The sequence below is a fragment of the Arvicanthis niloticus genome, chromosome 1 (assembly GCF_011762505.2).
Source record: "Arvicanthis niloticus isolate mArvNil1 chromosome 1, mArvNil1.pat.X, whole genome shotgun sequence".
Taxonomy (NCBI): domain Eukaryota; kingdom Metazoa; phylum Chordata; class Mammalia; order Rodentia; family Muridae; genus Arvicanthis; species Arvicanthis niloticus.
In genome coordinates this window covers 9,025,697-9,052,871 of record NC_047658.1, presented here as the reverse complement: position 1 = coordinate 9,052,871, position 27,175 = coordinate 9,025,697, and the positions used below count along the sequence as shown (strand labels likewise).

The following is a 27,175-nucleotide window of genomic DNA, read 5'->3' as shown; positions in this document are numbered from 1 at the left end:
TCTCAAAAACCCAAATATAACTTGCGAATCAAGGGGTAAACGCATCTTATCCTAGCACTCTGGAATCTATGATCAAAAAGTTTGAGGCCAGGCTGAGCTATACATCAAAATCCTGTCTCAAAACAGATTATCTGGGACATTTTCCCATTCCCACTCTGCAGAGAGTCTCACGCTTTTTCCTGTGGGAAGCACAGGCAGATGACAATAACCTATAATTGAACCTCAGGAGCCTTTTAAGAGCAAAACAAAATCCCAACTGGACCAGTAACGATAATAAACAGTAATCTTGCTCAATTGGAAGTCGGGCCTCCTTGGAAGTGGGCGTGGTCAGAGCGGCTTCTGGGCCCGCCTCCGGAGGCCACTCTAGCAGCTGGGAGGACTCAATTCGTCTCCTCTTCTCGCAGCTTCCGGCCAGTCGGAATTCCGCTTCCCGTCTGACTTTGGTGTCTTTGCTAAGGGTCACATTGAAGTAACGCTGCTCCAAGACAGTCTTTAGGTGAGTGTAAAGGGTCGGGATCCTGGAAGAAACTTGTCCATGGCAGAGAAGTGCCCAGGGGCTTCCCTGACGCCAGGAAGAAACTTCCGGCTTCGCCGGGCGTGGGGTTCTAGAGCTAACCTTTATAGCCGCCTTTCTCCATGATGCTAGGTCGCTTTCTAAGCAGTCTCTATTACTCCATCCTCCAGCCCTACGAGCTGGGGCCTGCCATTATCCCCTTTGACAGTGCCGGGGCTGGAGTGTGAAGCACCTTAGCCGCGGCTATACGGCACTTAGGATTTGGACCCAGTAAATCGGACTGTGGTGCTTTCAGTCGCGGGCTCACAGGCGTGGCCACCCGCGTTCCAAGGCCGAAGCCTGTCGCCTTGACTCGTTCCTTTGCCCTCAGCATCATGTTTGATCAACTCGCAAAACTCGAGATATTGTCCAAAATTACTTCCGACATTGAGTCTGCTAAATACCCCATGCCCACCCTGCCTCCCCAGCGAACCTGTTCTACTGCCCAAGTACCCCACTTCTGTTGAGCACTTCAGTTGGCACTGGCTCACACACCCCTATGGCGTCCAGGACCCCCAATGCTCTAGAATAGAGACGGTTTCTCTCAGGTTCGGTTATGTTGACTGTGTCAGCTCTTCAGACATATCAAAGCCATGGGTAGTCAATAAAATTCAAGGAGCTAACGTATTTGAGTGATTAGAGGGGAGTTGCATGGTGGTTTTATTAACCTCTAATCGAATTGCAGTATTTACTTCCATTAGGAATGGAGGCAGCAACTTCAGTAGGTTGGCAACATGGGCCATTGTCAGCTGTCAAAATCACAGATACCTGACACATGCTAGTTGCAAGGGTGGCAAATCTTAGCTCATGGGTACCTCCAATTGTACTTGATAAGTCCTTTGAGCTTTTGGGGGCGGGGGTCATCTTAGGTAATTCTGCAATGCATTTAGGTATATTCTGAGAAAAGTTTGAGTTCATTGGACCCCTGATGAGTGTGTGACACCAGAAAACTTTCTGGTGATACCAGAAAATCCTTGTAGTGTTTTTGCTGGTGATGGATGAAGCATTATCACTGGGTGCTGTGTGACCTTGGGAAGTCATTTAGACACCCTGTCCCTTGTGTAGACAACAGAGGTAGTAGTACCTTTTAGAGTGGCCATGGGGTGGGTGTGTATAGGATACACATAATATGTACTGTGCACACAGTAAGTGTTGGAATTTAAAGATGAAGATTGGTTTTGGCAAGGAGATCTCTCTCCAGCCCTACTGTGGCCCCTGCACTCGGATGTATGGGTTTTTCCTACCCTTCATCTTTCTGTTTGCTGAGAAGGAGGAAGTGATAGCTTATTCACATTCAACCTGTTCTTCTGCTCTGGCCTTCTCCCCCTGGGCCTCGTTGGTCTGAAAGCCCCATGCCCAGGCACCTCCAGAATAGTTGCTAGTGTTCCCACTCTGTTTGCATCCAGGAGTCAGGATGGCTGAAGACATCAAGACTAAAATCAAGAACTACAAAACCGCCCCCTTTGACAGCCGCTTCCCAAACCAGAACCAGACCAAGAACTGCTGGCAGAACTACCTGGGTAAGCAAAGTACCATAGTGGGCCTCACCTGGGTCTCCCATGTCCCTCCAACCTCATAAGGGAAGTTGGAGAACAGGGACCTATGCATTCCAGCCTGGTTTCCTTCACTGTGGACATATCCTCTGGAGGGTCCAGACCTCTTAAACTAGCTGTCAAGGGCATAAACTTGGGTCTCAACAATATTTTTTTGAAGAATTATGTATGTATAATTCTTCAAAAAAAAATACAACAATTGATTCAGGCATGTCTCCTGTAGTCACAATCCATGGATAAAAATGGATATTGCCAGTACTCTGTTCTTGGCTTGCTTTGTACAGTCTTAAACACAGTCCCTTTCCTCTCTTGCTAGAAACAGGACACCATGAGGTCACATTTGGGGGCCCTGCCTTACTTGAGTCCATGAGACCTTCCCTCAAAAAATTTAAAAAAAAAAAAAAAAAAATACAGTAACAACAACAACAGTACCCTGTCCCACTGGTACCCATCCTGTGTTTTTCAAATACGACCGGGACCGCCTTCTCCTTTCCTATCCCTGTCTGGACTTCTATGATTCCGATATATGCCCCTCATGCTTTGCTGGCATCCCTAGCTCCAGGTCCGGTGTGTACAGCTCTTTATGGTGTATTTGTAAGTCTGTATTCCCTCTGTATGTATAACTAGTCATAAAGCAAAAAGCATTTGTGGATTTTCCTCAAAAATGTACATAGTCAGGCTTAATTTCGAACCTCTTTTCTTCACAGACTTCCACCGCTGTGAGAAGGCAATGACCGCCAAGGGGGGTGATGTCTCCGTGTGTGAGTGGTACCGGCGTGTGTACAAGTCCCTCTGTCCCGTGTCATGGGTATGTGCTTCCCGGTGGAACCCTTGGGTGTTCAGGTGGGGACCTAGCAGAGAAGAGTATGGTGACTAATGAGAGTCCATCTCCAAGGGCCAGGGTAGGACCAGCCATGGAGCGTCACTGATACCTCCTCAGTTAGGGCTCTCAGCCCAAGACCACCCCCTAGATCTGCCTTGCCCATGCACTGAGGAAACACAGACTTGGTCTGGGAGCTAGTGGCCCTCACCTTTAAATCTCAGCACTCTTGGGAGGCAGATGCCGGCAGAGCGCTCTGAGTTCATGGCCAGGGCAGCCAGTCGTTACAGATGTGGGTCCTGGCTCCTTATACTGTGGGCCTATGAGCATGTGTAAGTTGCACATAAGCTGGAGGAATAGAGGCTGAGGTTCATAATGACCCAAGTCCAGTTCCCAGCACCCACATCTGTAACAACTGCCCATAACTCAAGAGCATCCCATGTCCTCTTGTGAAATCCAAGGACACTGCACTCACACCCACACACGGATGCACAAGCATGCATAATTAAAAATAAGATTTTTTTTTTTTTTCAAGACAGGGCTTCTCTCTATGTGTAGTGCTGACTGTCCTGGAACTAGCTGTGTAGACCAGGCTGGCCTCAAATTCACAGAGATCTACCTGCCTCTGCCTCCTGAGTGCTGGGATTAAAGACATGCCTGGCCAAAATCTTTTTTGTTTTTAAAGTAGAGAATAAGGGCTGGAGAAATGGCTCAGTGGTTAAGAGCACTGATTGCTCTTCCAGAGGTCCTGAGTTCAATTCCCAGTAACCACATGGTGGCTCACAACCATCTGTAATGAGATCTGATGCACACTCTTCTGGTGTGTCTGAAGACAGCTACAGTGTACTCACATACATAAAATAAATAAATCTTAGTTTAAAAAAAAAGAAGGTAATTCCATGATCCAAATATGTCCATCATCCAAACTGAATAGTAACACAAGATTTGCACTTTATTTCTTTATAGCTTTTTTAAATGTGTTATTGTGCGAGTAATCTGAATGGCTGGGTAGAGATACACCACTATCTACGTGCAAAGAACAGAGGACGGCTGTATGGAGTCAGGTTTTCCCTTCCACACTCACAGGGCTCAAGCTCAGGTTGTCAGGCTTACGTGGCAAGCACTATCCCTCAGGGCCTTCCTCTGCCCCACATGTTTTTTTTAAGAGAAGGTCTTGCTGTGTAGTCCAGGCTGGCATCGAACTCATGATCCTTCTGCCACAGCCTCTAAGATACTAGCACGGTGGTCATGCATGTAGTTAGGCCTCGTTTCTCCATATGCTTCTCTTCTTTCCCTTCTTCCCTTTGCCGAGGCACTCTAGAACCAATGTCAGACATGCCATTTCACCCTCTCTGTTCAGCAGACACCTCCACAGAGCCAGGACATGGTGCTACTGGCACTATCGTACTGAGACTCTGCTCAGTATTTAACACTGCCACATTACTCTTTCATGAACTCAGAGGGCCCTGCCGACTGTCGGGCTCGACTGTCGGGCCCAAGAGGTGCTCTATCTCTGTAAGAACTGAGGGGGTGAGTATAACATTCACACTCATTTCAGAAATAGAAACACCAACAGGTGGATCTCTGTGAGTTCAAGGTCAGCCTGGTCTACAGAGCTAGTTCCAGGACAGCCTGTGCTATACAGAGAAACTCTTATCTGGAAACACTAGGGGGCAAAAAAAAAAAGCCCCCCAAACATGTCTTAGCATCAAAATGTGATGTTTAATTTGGGGAGGTGGTGGCATACCTGAAACCCTGGCACTCAGACCGTGGTGAGCTACTTGAAAACCCTAATTTTTTTTTAAAAGTGTGTGTGTGTGTGTGTGTGTGTGTGTGTGTGTGTGTGTGGAGAGAGAGAGAGAGAGAGAGAGAGAGAGAGAGAGAGAGAGAGAAAATATACAGCACCCATGTATGTGCTAGTGCCTGTGGCAGTAAGTAGAGGGTTTTGGTCTGGAACTGGAGTTACAAATGGTTGTGAGCCACCATGTATGAGCTAGGAATAGAGTCCGGGTCCTCAGCAAGAGCAACAGGTATGCTTAATTGGTGAGTCATCTCTCTAGCCCCTCATACTAGATACTCTGCTCTGTGATTTGCTTTGACCTGTGGGGTGGTGGTTGCCAGAGTCTTACATAGTCTAGAGTGTCCTCAAAGTTGCTCTGTGGTCAAGAATGACCTTGAACTCCCGAGATCCTGCCTCAGCCTCTTTTTTTTCGAGACAGGGTTTCTCTGTGTAGCCCTGGCTGTCCTGGAACTCACTCTGTAGACCAGGCTGGCCTCGAACTCAGAAGTCCACCTGCCTCTGCCTCCCAAGTGCTGGGATTAAAGGCGTGCGCCACCACCGCCCGGCCCGCCTCAGCCTCTTAAGAGCTGGGGTTACAGGTGCACACCACTACATCCTGTCTGAAGTAATGCTGGGATGGACCCCATGCTCCCTGTCTGCTAGGCAAGCAGTCTACCTACTAGGCCACATCCCCAGCTGCCACTGGGTCTTCCTTCCCCCTCCATGTGTCACAGAAATTTTAAGAATGTATATTTAAATAATAAAAAGTCTTTTTAATTTTGTTCCTCTTTTGATAATCATATTTAAGACACCTTAATTATACTTTATCTTACTTGTGTGTGAGTGTTTTGTCTGCATATATGTCTATGCTCCACATTGCTGGTCTGGTGCTTGCAGAGATCAGAAGGCACTGAATCTCCCAGACTAGAGTTGAGCCACCACAGGGGTGCAGGTCCTCAAGAGCAACAAGTGTTCTTAAACTCTGAACTCTCAGCCAGCTCTATGTCTCCAGCCTCTGTGGGTTTTTTGTTTTGTTTTTCAAGATAGGGTTTCTCTGTGTAGCCCTGGCTATCTGGAACTCTTTCTGTAATGTAGACCAGGCTGGCCTCAAACTCAAGAGATCCACCTGCCTCTGCCTCCTGAGTGTTGGAATTAAAGGTGTGCCACCACCACTCAACTGTGTTTTGCTTTTCAAAAGTTTTTTATTGATTATATGTTGAGGTGTATGCATTTGAATGTGGTGCCCATGGGGGCCAGAGGAGATGGAGCCTTCAAAGCTGGCAGTTGTGAGCCTCCTGCTACAGGTTCTGGGAATGACTTCTTAATCAGAGTCATCTCTCCTGCCCCATCCTTAGGCTTGTTGTTACTTTAAAGTTCTTAACTTTCAGTTACTTCAGGCACCTGAAGTAGCCAGAAGAGGGCCCCCTGGAGCTGGGTTTATAGGCATTTGTAAGCAGTTTGACATGGGCGCTGGGAACTGAACTCCAGTCCTCTGCAAGATACAAGATGAGCAAACGTTCTTAAGTGCTGAGCCATCTCCCCAGACCTCTGTGTGTGTGTGTGTGTGTGTGTGTGTGTGTGTGTGTGTGTGTGTGGTTAAGATATTTCTAATCTTAGTGTATGTGTTTGTGGACAGACGTCAGTACCTGTACTCAGCATTTGAATCAGTTTGTCCAGCCACTTTTATTTTCCCTAACAGAAAACATTTAGTTTCCCTAAAAAACAAAGGAACAAAACACTTTAGTTTTTGGTGGTTTTTTTTTTGGGGGGGGGGGTTGTTTTGTTGTTTTGTTTTAGTAAAATTTTTAAAGTAACTGGATACAGGTCCTTTTCTTCCTCTTCTTTTTTCTTTTCTTCCTCCTCTTCTCCCTTTCTCCCTCCACCTCTGCTGCTGTTTCTGTGTGTGTGTGTGTGTGTGTGTGTTTGCTTGCAACTTTATATACATATGTTCCACGCTCTGTATTTTACTTTTTTTTTTTTTTTTTTTTTGAACAAGGTCTAACAATGGTTCAACCTTGCACCAAACTTACAGGTAGCCCAGGCTGGCCCTGAATTCACCATACTCTGTCAGCCCCTGCCTCCTGAGTGCTGAGATTGTGGGTCTGAGTTAACACACATGGTTGTAGTTTGTTTTTGTTTGTTTGTTTGTTTTTGTTTTTTTTTTTTCTTTACTTGGTTATTGGGTAGCCTTTATCATCAAGGAATTAAAAAAAAAAAAAAATCCTTAGCTGAGTGTGGTGGTGCACACTTTTAATTCCAGCACTTGGGAGGCAGAGGCAAATGGATCTCTGAGTTCTAAGACAGCCTAGTCTACAGAGTGAGTTCCAGGACAGCCAGGGCTACACAGAGAAGCTCAAAAAACAAGCAACCAAATAAGAAATCCTCTCTGCCCTCTAGCTGGACTTGGTCTTTGGGGGAATAAATCCATGGCAGAAAATGTTTTTCCTTCTGTTTCCATGATCACCACCCCCCCACCCCCCGCCTTTTTGGTTTGGTTTTTGTTTGTTTGTTTTGTGAAGTGGGACTATTAAGGTAAAGGTGGCGCACGCCTTTAATCCCAGCACTTGGGAGGCAGAGGAAGGCGGATTTCTGAGTTCGAGGCCAGCCTGGTCTACAGAGTGAGTTCCAGGACAGCCTGGGCTATACAGAGAAACCCTGTCTCGAAAAACCAAAAAAAAAAAAAAAAAAGGTAAAGGTAATTTGCCAAGGTCATTGTGCCTTGTCTTAGTTTTTGTTGAGGTTTACACTATTCTAGGCTGCTGCTAAGCTTGCTAAAGCTAACCTTGAACCTCTGATCATTTGTCTCTACATCCTAAGTCCTGGGATTGTAAGAGTACTGTCCTGCCTATGGCTTCTCTGTGTATGTTTTGGGTTGGTGGGTTTTGTCTGTTTGTTTTTTTGGGTGTTTGGGGTTTTGTTTGTTTGTTTGGGTTTTATTTGTTTGTTTGTTTGGGTTTTGTTTTTAAGATTTTTAAAAGTTAATATTTGGGTAAGAACGTTTTGCCTGCATTGTGTGCGTGTCCCAAAGGGTGCATTGGATCCCATGGGAATGGACTTACCACTGGTTATGAGCCACCATTTTGGTGCTGGAATCAAACCGGGGTCCTCTGCAAAAACAGCCAGTGTCCTAACCACTGAGCCATCTCTACAGCTCCCTTGGTTTGCTTTAAATGGTCATTTAAATAACTAAATTTTTTGAAAGATTTATTTATCTTTATTTTTTATGTGTTTGGTGTTTGGCCAGTTTGTATGTCTGTGCACCATGTGCATGCAGTGCCCTCAGAGACCAGAAGAGGGCAGGAGATCCCCTGGAACTGGAGTTACAGACTGTTATCAGCGGCCATGTGCGTGCTAGGAATTGACTCTGCAAGAACAGTCAGTGCTCTTTAATACTGGGCGGCTCTCTCTCCAGCCCTTAAATAAAAACTTATGCCTGAGGTAGTGACACGACCTTGCCAGCACTTAGAGAGCAGGCCAGCATGGTCTACAAAGTGAGTTCCAGGCAGCCAGTGCTAAGTAGAGAGATCCTGTCTTAATAAAATGATGCCCCCCTCCCCAAAGGAAACCTTAATGGTTTAAAGAACCTTAAAGCCAGTGGCTAAGAAGTTACGAGAGAGCTATGGCCAATGAAGTCAGTGTGTGGGATGTAGGTGAAGCCAGCCACAGGAAGGCACGTCCTGTGCCCGTCCCTACTGCCACTGAACAGAAGTGCTATTGTCCCGTAGCTTGCAGCAGATATGACAGAGCTTGGTGCTGGTGTGTGGTCAGCCAGCAGGTTTTCTGACAGAGTGTTGCTGCTGTGTGAGCTGGTCTAGCCCCTTGCGGTAAGACTGCAGGCTCCATTGTCCGTGCTTTCATCTGCTGGGTCAATACTGATAAATGTGAGAGCCCAGAAGGGCTCAGTGGAGAACGGTGCTTGCTGCCAAGCCTGAGGACCCCCATGACAGAAGAGAACAGCTCCTTCATTTGTCCTGTCTGTCCCTGACTCTCTCCGTCTCTCTTCTCTTTCACACACAGACACACACATTCACGAGTGTAATAAAAATAGATCATTTACAAAGGGGTAAGTCCACCAATGGTATTAATTCATGGGAATGTTAGCAGTTTGATGCGGGCCTTCCCATCAGCATCTGTGGTGAACACTGAGATCCCTCTGTGTGGCATCTTTTGATACTGAACTACACAAGCTGGTTATTCATTTGTGCTAGATATAGACCGGCCTCCTTTTCCATAAGTGCCTAGTGTCTTAGATACGCTTACTGTTGCTGTGATGAAACACCATGACCAAAAGCAAATTATCAGGACATGAACTTGAGTGGGGCAGGAACCCGGAGATGAGCTGGTGCAGGGCCATGGATGTGTGCTGCTTGCTGGTTTTTTCCTTGGGCTTGCTGAGCCTGCTATTTTATAGAAATGGCCAGGATGACCAGGCCAGGGGTAGCCTCTCATACAGTGAGCTGAGTCCTCCCCCAGCAGTCAGTAACTAAGAGAATGCCTTATAGCCAGGTCTTGTGGAGCCGTTTTCTTTTTGTTGTTTGTTTGTTTGTTTGTTTGTTTGCTTGTTTTTTCAAGACAAGGTTTTTCTGTGTAGCTCTAGCTGGTCCAGACTGGACTGGCCTAGAACTCAAGAGATCCTCCTGCCTTTGTCTTCTGAGTGCTAGGATCAAAGGCAGTACAACTCTATACCCCCTCTGGAGGCATTTTCTTAATTAAGGTTACTTCCCCTCAGATGACTTTAACTTGTATCAAATTGACAGAAAACTATCCAGCACACCTAGGTTTGTTTGTTTGTTTGCTTTATCTGTTCTGACAAACAACATACAGTGTTAATTATGGTTTTCAAAACAGAGTTTGGTTGTGTGGGCTGTAGACCAGGCTGGCCTTGAACTCAGAGATCCACCTGCCTCTGCCTGCTAAGTGCTGGGATTAAACACAGATGCTACCATCGCCCAGCAAATAAGTAAATCTTTTAAAATACTGTTGTGGGGCTGGAGAGATAGCTCAGCAGTTAAGAGCACTGACTGCTCTGCCAAAGGTAGGTGCTGAGTTCAAGTCCCAGCAACCACATGGTGGCTCACAACAATCTGTAATGGGATCCGATGCCCTCTTCTGGTGTGTCTGAAGACAGCTGCAGTATACGAATATTTAAAAAAAAAAAAAATACTATTGTGGCCAGGCAGTGGTGGTCAGCACTAAGGAAGGATAGGCACATTGATCTCTATGAGTTCAAGGACAGCCTAGTCTACAGAGCAAGTTCCAGGACAACCAGGACTAAGAGAGAACCCTGTCTCAAAAAACCAACACACACACACACACATTGTATTGTGTGTGAGTATCTGGGGTATGTACATGTGAATGCAAATACCCAAGGAAACCAGGCGGTTTCAGATTACTTGGCTCTGGATTACATGTAGCTGTGAGTTCCCTGATGTGAGTGCCGGGAGCCAAAGCAGGTTCTCTGCAGGAACGGTCACTGTTTACCCTGGGGTTTCCTGCCTGTTCTCCCATGGGCTGTCAGGTCATACAGGGTAGTGATTTCGTCTTTTGGGGTTGCTTGATTCTCTGGGACAGTGGTGGTCACAGGAGGCACCTGTGGCCATCTCTTGGCCACGTGCACTGGTGGGAAAACAAGAAGTCTACCCTGTGGTGTTGGCATGGGGGAGTTACACCAGTTGTCTTTTACAGGTCTCAGCCTGGGATGACCGCATAGCAGAAGGCACATTTCCTGGGAAGATCTGACCTGGCTCTGCCCTCCTCTCCTCTGTTCTTTGACCTTCTCCCCGGATAGAAAGGGGGACCTCGGTATATGATGGTCCCTACCCTGGGACCCTGAATCATGATGCAACTACTAATAAAAAGCCACTGGAAACATTTCGCGCTGTGTGTGTAGTACCGCTGGAGAAGCCAGGGTCCCCTGGCCCAGAGGAGCCTCACGGTGCTTGTCTTTCTTGTTTTTAAAATGAAGGGTAGATTTCTTGTTAAAGATTGATTTGTTTATCAGTTATGTGCATGTGTGCACATGTGTGAGTGCACCTGAAGGAACCAGAGAGAGTTGGGCTTGAGTTCAGGAAGCCAAACTCCAGTCCTCTGCAAGACCAGCAAGTGTTTCGCTGTCTTCTGGGCGGTGTGCCTGCATGTGTGTAAGAGTACAGTGTATATGCAGTGCCCGCAGAGGCCAGAAGAGGGCATCAGATACCTTGGGGCTGGAGTTACACCCTTTTGTAAGCTGCCATATGGCTGCTGGGAATTGAACCAGTCTTTCAGGTCTCTTTTTTTCTTTGTGCTTTGTTTTATATTTTTATTTTGTAAACTTTGACCACCTGTATGGCAGTCAATGGAGTGGATGGTCACACAAAATAGCTTTAAGTCTCTGGTGTGCTAAAATGAACAATGTTTCCCTTTATAGTATCACACACACACACACACACACACACACACACACACACACACACACACACACACTCAGTACTGGGACTTAAACCCAGAGCTTGATGCATGCCAGGTAAGCACTTTATTGCTGAGCTGCAGCCCCAGCTATACTCAGCAGTTCCAGACAAATGTCCCATCCATCTCCTCATTCCCCTTTCCCCTTTGTGTTTTGCTTTGGGTTTGTTTGTTTGTTTGTTTGTTTGTTTTTGGTTTTTTTTCCTCAACAGGGTCTCATGTAGCCCAGGATAACCTTATTTTTATTTATGTGTATGTATGTGGCAGGAAGCTATGTGCACATGAGTGGCGTGCTCTCAGAGGCCAGAAGAAGGACCTGGATCCCTTGGAACTGGAGTTACAGGATAGTTTGTGAGCTGCCTGATGTGGCTCAGGTCCTCTGCAAGAGCAGCAGCCATTCTTACCCACGGAGCCATCTCTCCAGCCCTTCTTAGCTTTTAAGTAAATCCTGGAGATGCTATTTTACCCCTAAGTAGATTTTTCTCTCTCCCTCCCCTTCCCCTCCCCCTGTCCATAATAGCTTCAGTGTAGCAATATGAAGGATTCATTGTAGCTCAGGCTGGCTTCAAATTTACAACCCTTCTTCAGCTCCTTTATGGAACTCCAGGTGGCTTACAGGCACACACCACCAACCATCTGGACTTCTAACACTGTAAAACACAAGAAATGCCTGGTGCCTTAGTGGCCAGCTTCTGCTCAAGGTTCCCTTCCCTTGAACACCATGATGATTGAACGTCATGACTGAGACAAGGCCAGACTGGCACACCATCCCCCAAAGGAATTGCCACACACCAGTGTGTCAGGGAGTCAGCCTAACCAGCTGGAAAACCACAGATAACTGGAGCCACACTTTGCTGGTGTCTGATGAGAATTCAGATGAACGGAGGTCTGTGATCTAGGAATGATGGTCTTGGGTGGGATCTATAAGACACCTTCCTAGGGAGGACCATTAACTGCTGCTCTGGGCCTCCTGTGCTTGTAACAAGCTTAGACAATGACAACTGCTTTCTTGGTCCTGGTGTTGACCCACCTACAGGTTAGCAAAAGCCACACCTCTGACTCTCACTGATAGTTTCTAGGCAGGACTCTACCACTGAGCCACGCCCCCAGCCCCTCACTGGGGGATTCTAGGCAGGGGCTTTACCACTGAGCCACACCCCCAGCTCCTCACTGGGGGATTCTAGGCAGGGGCTCTACCACTGAGCCACACCCCAGCCCCTCACTGGGAGATTCTAGGCAGAGGCTCTACCACTGAGCCACACCCCCAGCCCCTCACTGGGGGATTCTAGGCAGGGCTCTACCACTGGGCCACACCCCAGCCCCTCACTGGGAGATTCTAGGCAGAGGCTCTACCACTGAGCCACGCCCCCAGCCCCTCACTGGGGGATTCTAGGCAGGGGCTCTACCACTGAGCCACGCCCCCAGCCCCTCACTGGGGGATTCTAGGCAGGGCTCTACCACTGGGCCACACCCCAGCCCCTCACTGGGAGATTCTAGGCAGAGGCTCTACCACTGAGCCACGCCCCCAGCCCCTCACTGGGGGATTCTAGGCAGGGGCTGAGCTACATCACAAGCTCTTTTAAATGTATGTGTTTATGTGTGCACACATGCAAATTCCCTATAAGGCCAGAAGAGGGCTTTGTATCTGAAAGTAGAGTTACATGTATGTTGCCGTGAGCTGCCTGATACCATGCTGGGACTGGACTCCCATCTCCAAGGATGGTAAATGTTCTTAACCACTTAACCCAGTTCTTTTTATTTTGCTTTTTGATATAGAATCTTCTTGTTGCCCAGGCTGACCTTGGACTCACTGTGTGGTCCAGGCATTCCTTGAACTTGGAGTCCTCCTTTCTCAGCCTTCAGAGTACATGTTTTGCCGGGCAGTGGTGGCGCACGCCTTTAATCCCAGCACTTGGGAGGTAGAGGCAGGCGGATTTCTGAGTTCGAGGCCAGCCTGGTCTACAAAGTGAGTTCCAGGACAGCCAGGACTACACAGAGAAACCCTGTCTCGAAAAACAAAAAACAAACAAACAACAGAGTACATGTTTTGTAGCACCAGCCCTGGCCGTTTTCTTTTATTTTTTTTTTAAGAGATTGTATTTTACTTTGAATTGTATGTGTGAGGTATTGTATGTGCCTGTGGAGGCCAGAAGGGGGCAGCAGATTCCCTGAAGCTGGAGTTAACTTGCAGTTGTGAGCTGCCCAACGTGTGTGGTGGGAACTAAACTCAGGTCCTCATTTAGTGTCCCTATTTGTGTGTACATGCATGCGTATAAGGGTCCATGTGCCATAGCCTGAGCGGAGAGATCAAAGGACTATGCAGGAGTCAGTTCTCTCCCACCATGTGAGTTCTAGGCCAGCCTGGTCTGCAGCGTGAGTATTAGGACAGCCTGGGGGTGTAGAGAGACTGTCGTAAAAATAATATAAATGTATACATACAGAGACAGACAGACACACACCAATTGTTTAGCAAGTTATTTTAACTAAAAGTCATTTCTGTCCATGAAATTTTGTTTTGATTTTCTTGGAAGCCCTTAAATAGATGTAAATTAGAAGAGAACAGGTATTTTAAATCTAAAGGAGACTGATAATGTCTAATTTCCTTAGAAAACACCTCATGTGCTTTCTTACCACAAATGCCTGGTGTTTGTTTTGGGGACTGGGTCTCACTGTGTAGCTATGGCTGACTTGGAATTCACTGTGGATGCCAGAGTGGCTTCGAACTCATGGAGATCATCATCCTACCTCTGCCGGAATTGATGGTGTGCACCAGTGCAGGGTAACTGAGCATAATTCTGAAGTCAAGTTTCTCCTGCCCTAATCTCACACACTCGGCTAACCCAGTGTCTTGACCAAGGAATTTTAGGTGCCATTTTTTTTTTTTTTTTTTTTTCCTTCTTCTACAATAGATAGGAAAGCGACTGCTGGGAAAGAGAATTCAACAAAAGCCCCTGGAGAATTTCTGGGGCTGGGCTCTTGCTTTAAGTGGATCCGCAGGGGGCGCCCGTCCTAGAGCCCTTGGTCTCTACCGGCTCACCACACCTCCGAAGCTTTCCCTGGCTGCCATCTGGGACCTGGTCCCAGTCATGCCCCATACAGATGTGCGTTTAGTCGCGCTGCTCGGAGGAGGCAGCAGGAATTAAGCTTGGGTATGCTTGGTGCTTGCTTCGTTTTGTTTCCCCTTCCCACTACCTCACCCCCACCACCACTCTGCCTATATTGCTCAGGATGATCTCGAACCCATAATCCTTCTTGCCTACGGCTCCCACTACTGGGATTACAATTACAGACATGCACTATTATGTTTGGCTTGAATTTAGATTCCTTCCATTCTTCAGCCTGGAGAGAGAGAAAGAAAGAGAGAGAGAGAGAGAGAGAGAGAGAGAGAGAGAGAGAGAGAGAGAGAGAGAGGAAGAGGAGGAGGAGGAAGAAGAAGGAGAAGGAAGAAGAGGAAGAGACCAACTGTGGCAGCATGGGCATCCTGGGGGAGGAGGAGGAGCTCCTTTTGTCCCACCACACCCATTCCAAATGTCCCCTTCCTGTTCTAGCACATTCCTTCATCTTCATATATACATACCTGTCTCAAACCCCCCTCAGTGTTATCGCCAGCCTTTTACCTTTCCCTCAATTCCCTACCACAGCCCTGCCTTGAGCCCACCCAACGATCCTCTCTCTCTCTCTCTCTCTCTCTCTCTCTCTCTCTCTCTCTCTCTCTCTCTCAATCTCTCTCTCTCTCTCTCTCTCTCTCTCTCTCTCTCTCTCTCTCTCTCTCTCTGGTCCTCCCTCTGAGCTCCTGGCCTCCATAGCTGCAGAAGGCAGTTTTCTAATGTGGGATTTCCATGAGGCTCTGTCATGGATCTGACCCCTGACCCCTGCTCTCAGGAAAGCCCACAGTGTCTCTAAGGAAGGACAGATAAAGTGATTAACTTGTCCCCCACCCTCCACCCCTCCTGCACTGCTGTAGCCTGGGAATTAGCGGCTCTAGGTACATATATCACCTTGCCCCAGTGACCAGTCAGGAGCACAGTCCTGAATTTCAAGTCTGTAAATCACTCAGTGTCAAGAAGCTCGTAAAATCTATCACAGTCAGCCTGCTGAACTCCTGTCCCCTCCTCCTCCTCCTCTTCCTCCTCCTCCTTCTCCTCTTCCTCCTCCTCCTCGGAGACCGGCTGAGGGAGGGATTTGGGCATATATAGGGAGGTGCTGTGCCTGGGGCTGGCCAGAGAGGCTTCTGTAGAGGTGAGGAGGGCTTCTGGGAGTTGACGGGGCAGTTGGGCTGGGGAGGGCAACAGCTGCCCTGCAGTTAGAGGCTGCCCAGTTTTTCTTTTTCTGTAGAAGGCTCATTGCCCAGCTGTGGGACTCTGGGCATAAGGGTACCAGACTGGGCTCTGCAGCCCATGAGTATCTCCTAGCAGATGGGGTATGGAGCGGAGAAGACAGTCTGGCTGGGCCCTGCCTCCTTCCCTCCTAACTTCTGCCCTGCTTCTGTGTCCCCAGCAGGAAGATGGCTTCTGCAGCGACAGAGGGAGAGAAAGGGTCTCCTGTGGTGGTGGGGCTGCTGGTCGTGGGCAACATCATTATTCTGGTGAGAGGCAGGAATAAAGGGAGCAGGAAAGTGTGGTGGGGAGGTGGCAGCCACAGACCTGAGGTGGGGCTGAGGCCCCAGGTCTATGTGCTGCAGGCCCAGATCCTAAAGGGTATGGGTTCGAACGCTACTTGACCTTACAAAGGGAGCAGCCTGTTCTTTGTGATTCCTCCTTGTCTGTAACTGAATCCTCCTTGTGGATCATGTAGATTCATCCACAACTCAGGGAAAACACTTGATAGACAAGAAGAGTGCTACACACACACACACACACACACACACACACACACACACAATCGCAGCTTTTGGAAGGCTGAGACCAGAGAATTGCTGTGAGTCTGAAGCCAATCTAGACAACAGTGTGTGAAATTCTGTTTAGAGAGAGGAGAAGGAAGAAGAGTGAGGGCAGGAGAGAGAGAGAGAGAGAGAGAGAGAGAGAGAGAGAGAGAGAGAGAGAGAGAGAGGTAATGTCAAGAGAATCTGTCAAGTCCTAGAACTCACTCTGTAGACCAGGTTGGCCTGCCTCTGCCCCACTGGGTTCTAGGATTAAAGGCATGATCCACCACTGTCCAGCTGATGTTGTGATGTTGGTTTTTAAGAGGAAAACTACGCCAGGCAGTGGTGGCGCACACCTTTAATTCCAGCACTTGGGAGGCAGAGGCAGGTGGATTTCTGAGTTCGAGGCTAGCCTGGTCTACAGAGTGAGTTCCAAGACAGCCAGGGATATACAGAGAAACCCTGTCTCGAACCCCCCACACACCCTGAGAAAGAAGAAGACTATGTGATGCTTGGGTGTTGCCCTGAGCCAGGCAAGCTTGGGTTCATATCCCAGCTCTGCTAGTTATGGGACCTGAGGCCATCAGTATCACCTCTGCAACCCCTGGCTTTCTCATCAGCAAGAGAGAGAGAGATACAACACGGATGCTTTGAGGATACAAACAGCTCCTAGACTAATGATTTTAGAATAGAATCCAGCAAACCAGTATGCTATTTGTACGGTGCAGAGTGATGGGATACTACAGCTGATTACAACAGTGATTCTCACATGCCCCACCTCCATACACAGCGATTCATCCATCACAAACATTAGCTTTCATCACCATCACAATATCCACAGCATAGATCCATGTGATAGCACACACCTGTGGCACTAAGAAGGCTGAGGTAAGAGGATTGCCACAAGTTTGAGACCACTCTAGACTACACAGTAAGTCCAGGCCAACGTAGACTACATTATGAGACCTTGTGTCAAAAACCCAAGACCACAACCAAAGCCTGTCCACAGAGAAATTGTCTTTTCTCTTTTTCTCCTCCTCTTGCTTCATCTCTGATTTTTAAGACAGAGTTTCTGTGTAGATGAAACACAGATCCACTACTTCTGCTCTGCCTGCTAGGTGCTGGGATGAAAGGTGTATGCCATCATGCCTGACATTACAGAGAACAGAGTTTTTAATTCCTTTGTCCCATGACAACCCTGTAGTGACCAGATTTTTGTTGGTGGCGGTGTTTTGTTTGTTTGTTTGTTGAGACAGGGTTTCTCAGTGTAACCATCCCTGGCTGTCCTGGACTTGTTTTGCAGACCAGGCTGGCCTCGAACTCAGAGACCATCTGCCTCTGCCTCTGGATGCTGGGTCTAAAGGTGTGTTCCACCATACCTGGCTTGTTTTTGTTATTTTTTGAGAGAAGGTCTCTCATGTAGTCTAGTCTAGCCTCAAACTCCCTGTGTAGCTAAGAATACCCTTGAATTTTGGATCCTTTTGCCTCTACTTCCCAAAGGCTGGGATCACAGGTGTGCCCCAGCTGGCCCGGTTCATACAAGACCGGCAGCTGAGCACAGGGCTTTCTGCATGCTAAAGAAGCTCTCTACCAACTCAGACACCCCCCCCCCCCAGTCTTTCTGTTATTTCTTTAAGCAAACGCAAGCAAATAGGAACAGATTAGCCCATTTTCTTGTTCCAGCTTACCTCACCCTGCTGAATGCCCTTTGGTAGCTCACACGGCCTCTAAGCTGCTCCATATAAGACCACAGAATGCCAGACTTCAGGCATCTGACAGTCACACAGGGGTTCTGTCATGTGGCCTCCACTTCCCTTATCATGGTACTGCAGAGAATGGCCCCGTTAGCTGGCCCAGCCTTGCCTGGGACAGTGCGCCTGTAGGATGAACTGACTTGCCAGAGAGTTGGTGCAAGTGTTATATAGTTCTTTCCACCCATAAAATGCTCAGAACAGCACTGCAAGCGTGGAGGCCAGCACGGCAGGCCAGCACGACAGTTGCCCTGTGCCCACCCTGCTTGCTAAGCTTTTTATTGTTGAAGCAACTGGCCCCTGGGATGTGGGGCCTGAGGTTCTGGCTGGACCTTTCCTTCCTTCCTGGCTTTTCCCTACCTGCCCCCCATCCCTGCTCATAACAATGTGCATCAGCCTCCCTTCCAAGCCCACTTTACCCCCAAGGGAACGGGAGGTTGTGGACCAGGAAAGGCCTGTGTTCTGGAGACTTGCACAACCCAACTGCTGGACTAACCTTTCCCGGTCCAGCTGTCAGGCCTGGCCCTGTTTGCGGAGACGGTGTGGGTAACAGCTGACCAGTACCGCGTGTACCCACTGATGGGCGTCTCAGGCAAGGATGACGTCTTCGCTGGGGCCTGGATTGCCATCTTCTGCGGCTTCTCCTTCTTCGTGGTGGCCAGCTTTGGTGTAGGAGCTGCGCTCTGTCGGCGGCGATACATGATCCTCACGGTGAGACCCCCGGACAGGGAGGGCAGCACTGGCCATCAGTCACAGGTGACAGCAGGGTCAGAGTGTGGCTCATTCACAGCACCTCGCTTTAAGACCTCACAAACACCATATCATTCACCATGGCCTGGTACCATGACTTAGCTTCAGTCATCACCCTCAGTGTACAGAGGAACCTGGGGGCTAAGGAGGAGAGGGCTGTTCAGTACAGCTGCTAGGAGCTCCTAAAAGCAATATAAACATATACATATATATGTATATACACACAAATATGCATATATACATATACAAATATACACATATACATACATACATACATACATACATACATGAATTGGAACCTAATTATTTGCTCTCCAAGATCTGTGGTCCTGAGTTGTGGCAGCAGTAACAATGAAAAATGTAATAACACAGCTATTGTTTTACCAAGGATGCCACTTAAGCCAGGAACCCAACAGATTAGTTCATCTATGTTACATGGCCTACCATGAAATGCCACCACAGTCATGGCCTCTACACTATTCGACAGAAGACTGAAGCTGGAGTTCAGAGAGGTGACTGTGCTTATCCTGGACCACACAGCCCAGTTACACTTGAGCAGGTCCACTCTTGACTCCAATGGTAGTTTGTGTTTAAGGTTTATTGTATTTTTTATTGGTGTGTGAATGTGTGTGTGTGTGTGTGTGTGTGTGTGTGTGTGTGTGTATACACTTGTTCGGTGTTCAAAGAAACCAGAGGAAGGAGTTGGATCCCCTGAAGCTGGAACTTCAGCTCTGAACTCAAATCCTCTGCAAAAGCAGCATGGGGCTTGCACTAAGCCATCTCTTCTGCTCCCTCGCCCTTTGTCTTCTCCCTAGGAAGCCCCAGCTGCCGGCCTCTCCCCCGTTGGGATTATAGTTGTGCTCCACCACAATGCACAAGCCCATCCTCTTTCTGTTTTGAGGCAGGGTCTCACCATGCTTCAGCTGGCCTTCAGTTAACTGTGTAACCTGGGACTGCTTGGAATTGAACCGCCAGGCTCAGGAAACCCACACATTTGATCCTTGCCTCACTCAATGAGCCCTCAGTTTTCCCAGAAGCCGCAGGCAGAGAAATTAACCCGTGAAGCTCAAAGAAGGAGGCCACTGCCTTTGCCAGGTGTTGGGGAGAGTGAGGGGTCCCAGGCGAATGGCTCGGTGCTTACTCTGCCGCGGTGGGGCCTTTGGCTTCTAGAATTATCACTTAGTCAACAGACATGTACTGAACAAGGAACACTGAGCGCACCTTTAAAAACCCCTTGATCTGAGGGAGTGAAGAGAGCCTGGGGAAGTGGATGAAAACCCACAGCCAGTAGACGCCAAGAAAAGCAGGTGGTGGGCAGAGAGCCCCGTGTGCGCTTGAGTGTCTCTGGTGGACAGAGCAGCATGAGCAAAGGTCCTGTGGCCAGAAGGGGGCAGCAGTGTCTAATGGTCGGAATAAGGTGCAGGATGGTGACTGGGAGGGGAGCAGGTTTAGGAGCCACGGGCTTTACTATGTATAAAATAGAGCTATTAACTGAAGACCTTCCTTACCACCCCCTTCTGCCTCCTTATATCTCATGCTGTAGATCAGGTATCAGGCCTGCTCCCACCTCAAGCGCTGAGATTCAAACTGTGCACCACGACGCCCAGCTGCTTTCTTGGTTCCCTCCTTTCTCCCTCAGTCTCAATCACATACTTCTGTCATAGTAATTTAATCAAAGCCTGAAAGTCAACCTAACTACTTTTTTTTGTTTGTTGTTTCTTTTGGGGTATGGTCTTTCTATGTAGCCCCAGCTGCCCTGGAGCTTCCTCTATAGACCAGGCTGGTCTCGAACTCCAAAATCTCCTGCCCCTGCCTTGAGTGCTGGGATTAAAGGTGTGAACCAGTACCAACCAGCTGAGTGTCGAGTTTCTAATCTTTCACCTCACACACCTTTGTGTGTGTTTGGTGTGCGTGCATACACTGCTGGGAACCGAACCCAGAATCTAATACAAGCTCCCTCTGAACAAAGGGCTGGTTTGGGGCTGGGAGTAATGGTACATCTTTAATCCCATCTCTTGGTGGTGTGGAAGATGGTACAAATTTCTGTAAAATTGAAATCAGCCTGGTCTACATGTAGTGGTTTCCAAGCTACCATCGAGGTCTACATGGTCTCAAGGGCCAGCCTCGCTCTCTCCACAGTACCTGCTGCTGCTGCTCATTGTCTACATCTTTGAGTGTGCCTCCTGCATCACATCCTACACCCACCGAGACTACGTGAGTGGGGGTGGGCATGGGGGGGGCAGAATGCTATGGGAGCTGGCACCATGGTGAGGGCATCCCTAGAGTTGCAGGGCATACAGGAAGTAGGCCCCCATCCCTAACCAGCTGGCTCCTGCTCTTCCCTGTCCTTCCTCCTCAGATGGTGTCCAACCCGTCCCTGATAACCAAGCAAATGTTGACCTACTACAGTGCAGACACTGACCAGGGCCAGGAGCTAACCCGCCTCTGGGACCGGATCATGATTGAGGTGGGTTGTGCTCCGTGTACTCACTGGCAGAATGAATGTTTCCACTCTGGGGACCGAGGAGGGGTAGAAGTGCCTTTGGTCACTTTAGTTCTGTAGACAAGAAACTCAGAAAAGAAGTTCCCCTTTCAGGTGGGAAGTGGTGGGGCTGTCTGCATTGTAACATTAAGGTGATTCTCCTCATTATAATAACAATGACAAAACAACCTTTACTAGGTAGCCCAGGCTAGACTTGAGCCTATTATTCTCTTTCTGCCTCCATTTGTGGCTAGGGATAGAATCCAGGACCTCATACCTTCTAGGCAAGGGCTCTACTGCTTACCTGTTCATTACCCTACCTCCTCCTCCTCCTCCTCCTCCTTCTCTTCCTCTTCCTCCTCCTCTTCTTCTTCTTTCTCCTCCTCCTCCTCTTCCTCTTCCTCCTCCTCCTTCTTCTTCTTCTCTTTCTCTCTCTCTCTCTCTCTCTCTCTCTCTTAACTTTGAGATAGGGTCACCATGAATTATCTGGGCTCCCGTTCAATTCACTATGTAGCCCAGGCAGTCCTTGAACATGTGATTCTCTGTCTCAGTCTCCTGAGGAGCTAGGATCACAGCCCTGCTGCACCACATGAAGCTTCTTTATTGCACTTTAAAATATTTATTTATTGAGAGTTGGGGAGATGGCTCAGTGGTTAGGTGTTCATTCTACAAATGAGGGGATCAGAGTTCAGATCTCCAGAAACCCAGATAAACAAGGGCTGGGGATGTCATTTCAACCTCAGAAGGTGGAGGCCAAGGACACGCCCTCCCCGGGCACCTCAGAGCAAGCTGGTTGACTAGACTAGCCAAATCGGAAGGCTCTGTGTTGATAGAGACACACTACCTCAATAAATGAGATGGAAGAATCGTCCTAGGATGGTTCTTCAACTTAAGACCTCCACATGCATATGCACACATGTGCAATACCCCCCACACGCAAAAACACACAAGCTGCACAAAGAGATACACTAAAAATAGAAAAAAGAATTTTTTTTTCCGATTTTATGTGCATGAGTGTTTTTACATGCATGCTGTATACCTGTGTATGCCGTGCCCTGGGACCAGAAGAGGGCATCGGATCCCCTGGAACTGGAGTGGTTGTGAGCCTCTTAATGTGGGTGATGAAAACAGAACCCAGGTCCTCTGCAAGAGTGCCTTAACCTCTGACCCAGTTCAATAGCCCTGTGTACTTTTTAAGACAAGTGTTTCAGCCCAGCCCAGCGTGTAGAGCCGGTAGATCTGGTAAATTCAAGGCCAGCCAGGGCTGCACAGTGAGACTCTTCTCTCCAAAACCAGCCAAACAACCAAACAACCAAAATGACACAAGCTGAGCATGGTGGGATAGAACTTTAATGCCAGCACTCGGGAGACAGAGGCACTCCGATCTCTGTGAGTTCCAGGACAGCCAAAGCTACACAGAGAAACCCTGTCTCCAAAAACCAGACCAACAAAACAAAACAAAAACCCAACAACAACAACAACACAAACAAAGCCACACTTTCACTACATAGATAACCTAGACTGAAGCTTATTCCAAAGCCATGGCTGGCCTTGAGCTTCTAATTCTCCTGTTTCAACCTCTCAAGTACAGAATCAACACAAGCATATCCTGCCACACCCACCCCTCAAAGCACTTTTAAAACAGTTTCCTGTAGTCCAGGTCAGTCCTTGGGTCTTATTCACCCAAGGATGACTTTGAAATCCCTGTTCTTCTGATTCCACCTCAGTTCAGGGATTCCAGGTCTCTAAGACAAGACACACCCATAGTTACCTCAGAAGCTGCATTCTCTATTCTTCTTTTCCTTTCTTTTTCTTTTCCAAATCAGGGTCTCTGCTGGCTGTCCTAGATCTCACTCTGTAGACTAGGCTGGCCTAGAGATCTGCCTGCCTCTGCCTCCCGAATACTGGGATTAAAGGTGAAACTGCAGTCGTAATTGCATCCAACATAATATTGCAAAAGAAGAAGAAAAGGAGGAAGAGGAGGAGGAGGAAGAATCCCAGCTCAGTTCAGCTCAAGTCTACAGGGGCCCAGAAACTGAACTATGTTTGAAGGGTACCCACACTTGTCTTCCTCAGCTAAGAGCTGAAGCTAAGGGCTTCTGATGAAATACTTTTTTGAGCTGGGCATTGTGGTACACGGCTGGAATCCTAGCACTTGGGAGACTGAGGCAGGCAGCCCCCAGTTTGAAACCTGCCTGGGTTACACAATGAGACCCTGTCCCAAAAACTACAACAAACGACTCAGTGGGTTGAGAAACACCATACAGCTGTCTTTCATAAAATTTGATTTAAAATTTGCTATGTGCATACGCATGTCTGTGTGTACATGCATACTTGTGTGGGGGTGCTTACAGAGGTCAGAGGACATCCAATCCTCTGGAACCCGAGTTACAGATAGTTGTGAGCCACTCAACATGGGTGCTGGGAACTGAATTTGGATCGTCTTCTTCTTTTTTTTAGATTTATTATTTCATGTATGTGAGTACACTGTTGCTGTCTTCAGACACTTCAGAAGAGGGCATTGGGTCCCATTACAGTTGGTTGTGAGCCACCATGTGGTTGCTGGGAGTTGAACTCAGGACCTCTGGAAGAGCAGTCAGTGCTCTTAACCACTGAGCCATCTCTCCAGCCCCTATGATTGCATGATTTATTTATTATTATCATTTTTTGTTATTATTATTATTATTATTATTATTATTATTGGTTTTTCAAGACAGGGTTTCTCTATGTAGCCCTGGCTGTCCTGGAACTCACTCTGTAGACCAGGCTGGCCTTGAACTCAGAAATCCACCTGCCTCTGCCTCCCAAGTGCTGGGATTAAAGGCGTGCGCCACCACCTCCTGGCGAATTTGGATCTTCTTGAAGAGCTGCAGGTGCTCTTAACTGCTTGCCCTCCCACCCCCGAAATCTAATTTGTCAGCACGGTTATCAGCAATGATTTGGGCCAAATCTATTAGCTTATTGGTTTACACACTCGCGTGCGTTCCTCACCTCTAGCCCTACCTAAATCCTGGCTGTTTCTCCAGCAAGAGTGCTGTGGCACATCTGGCCCCATGGACTGGGTGAATTACACATCAGCCTTCCGGGAAGCCACCCCGGAAGTGGTGTTCCCGTGGCCCCCACTGTGCTGCCGTCGGACAGGGAACTTCATCCCCATCAATGAAGATGGCTGCCGAGTGGGCCACATGGACTACCTATTTACCAAGGTGTGTCTCTTTGCCCTCTGTTTTCTCCCTCTTCCTCTTCTACTGTCTGTCTGACCCTCTGTCTTCCCGCCTCTCCTCTCTGGCCTTTTCTTTCTTTCCCTTCTCCCTGGTCCTCCCAGCTCTTTGTCCGGGTCAACAGGATGCACAGGCGCGCTGATTCAGACTGGATGTCTGCAGCTGGTTGTCTGGGAATGAGAGAAGCAACAAGAATGTTATCAGTTGCTGGAGCTGGGCCTTGCATGCGCGCCTGTCATCCTGTCCATTTGTTAAGCTGAGGCAGTCTGGTTCATGGCCAGCCTGAGCAACTTCGAGAGTTCCAGCCTGCCTCAAAAGTAAAAAGGAACCAAGGCTAGGGTTCAGTGGTAGAACACCTACCTAGCATCCCCCGGTGAGGGGCCGAGGGCGTGGCTTAGTGAGATTGGCTTTCCTAAGCCTGTGGGAGGTCGGGGTTTCCCTGGTACCACGGAAATCAAAAAAATAACAGCTGAAAGCCCACGGACTCACATCTGTACTCTCACTTCCAGAGGATCGCTGCCAGTTGAGGTGGCGCCACCCTGGGCAATATAAAAAACAATAACAGCTGTGTGTTCGGTGGTACCTGTGGCCACAAGTCAGGTTGTTAAATCAGGCTCAGAGGGGAGGTGTCCCAGGGCACCCCATCGCAAGGACTTAGCAGGTTGTAAAACTGGGGCTCAGCGAACCAGAATTGTGTCCTGTTCTACCAAGGGCAGAGCTAGCTAGCTCCAGAATTGCTTTGCTTCAGCTGCTTCGTGGCTGGAACAGGGTCCAGGAAGGTGACTCTGGTATAGGACTCTGGCCTCGCTCATCCTGGTCTCTGATACTGAGCAGGTATCAGAAGTAGATGAAACCTAAAGCTGGATTTCAAACCCTTGGGGTTTATGGGTAGCACAGAAAGCCAGGCTGAACATAAGCAAGCTCATACCAACTGCTGCCGTCAGAATTTCAGAAAGCTGCCTCAGGGCTGGGGGATTCAACGGCACTTTCCTGGCTGAAGGTCCCAGAAGGCAGACATGGCCAAAATTCCCATTGCAAAGATGGGAAAACCAAGGCAAAGGGAAGAAAAGGATGTCTCCCAGGACACATGGTGACTCTCCATCACCCACCGGCCTCGTGTGGCACATTCACAAGCCCCTGCTATCTCTTTCTCCAGGGTTGCTTCGAGCACATCGGCCACGCCATTGACAGCTACACGTGGGGCATATCGTGGTTTGGCTTTGCCATCTTGATGTGGACAGTGAGAACCTGTGGGCTGTGGGGGAGGGAGCTGTGTGGGTGTCCAGGGGTGTGGGTGTGGGCTTGGGGGATACGTGAGTTTGGACTAGAGCGCCCAGTCTTATCCTTTGCCCACCCAGCTTCCTGTGATGCTGATAGCCATGTATTTCTACACCACTCTCTGAGGAGGAAGGGGAGACCATAGATGCCCTCTGCCAGAAGCTCCTGCCTCTCTGCTGTGCTTGGACATCCTCTGGCTCCTCCCTAACCTACCTTCATGTACCTTCATGTACCTCAGCCACAACCTACCCCGTCCACCTCCCTCCATTTTCCCTTCTTGCAATCCCAACATCCCTTTCTAGATGTAGGAGCTGCCCTGGACTCTCACTGTGCCCCTGGCCCTGGATTTGTGTGCCTGGACCCTCTTGGCCCTGCTGACGACATATCCTGTCGTCAGAGGCCCTTCGATGCTCCTAGCAACCCAACATGTACCTCTCTGTGGCTTCCAGAACTTCCTGCAGGTGTAGCTACTGTTCCTCAGTAGTTTGTATAAGCTCTTATAGACCAGATTGCTATAAGAGGAGGGTGTGGTCATTGTGGGGGGTCCCCATCAGCACCCCAACATGTGTCTGAACATGGGCCGGATATCTAATAAATACTGGCTGGCTGAATGAGCAGAGGAGTTTATTCTGTTCTGTTTGAGATGAGGTCTTACTCTGAAGCCCAAACTGTCTCTGGAGTTTGTGTGTGTGTGTGTGTGTGTGTGTGTGTGTGTGTGTGTGTGTGTGATTCCTGGCTAGCCTTGAAGCCAAGATGGTCTCACTGCAGCAGCCTCCCCACTGAGAGGTTACAGGTGTGATTCACAACCTCCTCCCCTTCCTTCTTACCTCTGGAATGCTGGTGTTCCAGGTATGCAGCATTCCGGCCCAGCTTGAGTTTGTTTTCTTTTGGGGACAAGGGTGAGCGAATAAGACTTCAGAAGGGAGGAAGGGAGTGGCCGACATCCAGCTGACCCTGATGAGTCACCACATGGGGTCTATTGGCCCTTGCCAATGGTTCAAAATGGCTGGCTTCAGGCGTGGCTGGATATGGGAGTGCAGGCTTGGTTTCCAGAAAGTTTTTTTTAGCTTTCCTCTTTGTTTGTGTGTTTGTGTGCTCGTGTGTGTGCTCGTGTGTGTGTGTGTGTGTGTGTGTGTGTGTGTGTGTGCGCCTCTAAGGCCAGAGGAGTGTCTTTCCTTGCCCTTCCCCCTCTTGCCTTAAGACAGAGTCTCAAGGAACCAGGAGCCCAACAGTTTTCCCCCAGGGTAGACTGGCTGGAGAGGAAGCCCTGCACACCCTCCCTTCTCTTCTACATCCAGTACTGGAATTACTGATTTTTAAATATGAGATCCGAATTCAGGTTCTTTAAAAAAAGAAAGAAAGAAAGAAAGAAAGAAAGAAAGAAAGAAAGAAAAAGGAAGGAGATGATTGCTGTCAGGTATGGTGGAGGAGAAAGTTTATCATAGATTAAAGGTGAGCATAGTCCTATAGTCACTTAGAGATGCCTATCTGGGAGAGTCGGGATGGACATGATCCTGAGGCCCGTGAGGAGAGAGGGAGGGAAGCCCAGAGAGCAAAGATTAAAAAAAGGGGGCAGGTAACCAACGTGGGCTGGATTGTCTAGGCAAGGGCAGCTGGGGGAAGGGCAGCCCAGTCACAGGCCTGGAGAAGTTTAGGTTAGGAGGCAGGGTATGATAGCCATA

General features: G+C 48.5%; 2 protein-coding genes across 2 annotated transcripts; both read left to right on the top strand.

The window, feature by feature from the left end:
- The first annotated feature begins 357 nt into the window (after positions 1-357).
- Positions 358-10,577, top strand: Cox6b1 (cytochrome c oxidase subunit 6B1). The gene is made up of 4 exons (XM_034510962.2): positions 358-496; positions 1,960-2,073; positions 2,814-2,914; positions 10,392-10,577. The coding sequence occupies exons 2-4, from the start codon at positions 1,968-1,970 to the stop codon at positions 10,443-10,445; spliced, it is 261 nt and encodes an 86-aa protein (XP_034366853.1). The 5' UTR covers positions 358-496; positions 1,960-1,967; the 3' UTR covers positions 10,446-10,577.
- A 4,784-nt stretch (positions 10,578-15,361) lies between these two features.
- On the top strand, positions 15,362-26,102 carry Upk1a (uroplakin 1A). The gene is made up of 8 exons (XM_034523596.2): positions 15,362-15,389; positions 15,648-15,735; positions 18,273-18,473; positions 20,652-20,726; positions 20,872-20,979; positions 24,021-24,200; positions 25,372-25,455; positions 25,574-26,102. Exons 2-8 carry the CDS (start codon positions 15,655-15,657, stop codon positions 25,616-25,618), a joined length of 774 nt encoding a protein of 257 aa, XP_034379487.1. The 5' UTR covers positions 15,362-15,389; positions 15,648-15,654; the 3' UTR covers positions 25,619-26,102.
- Positions 26,103-27,175: the final 1,073 nt, after the last annotated feature.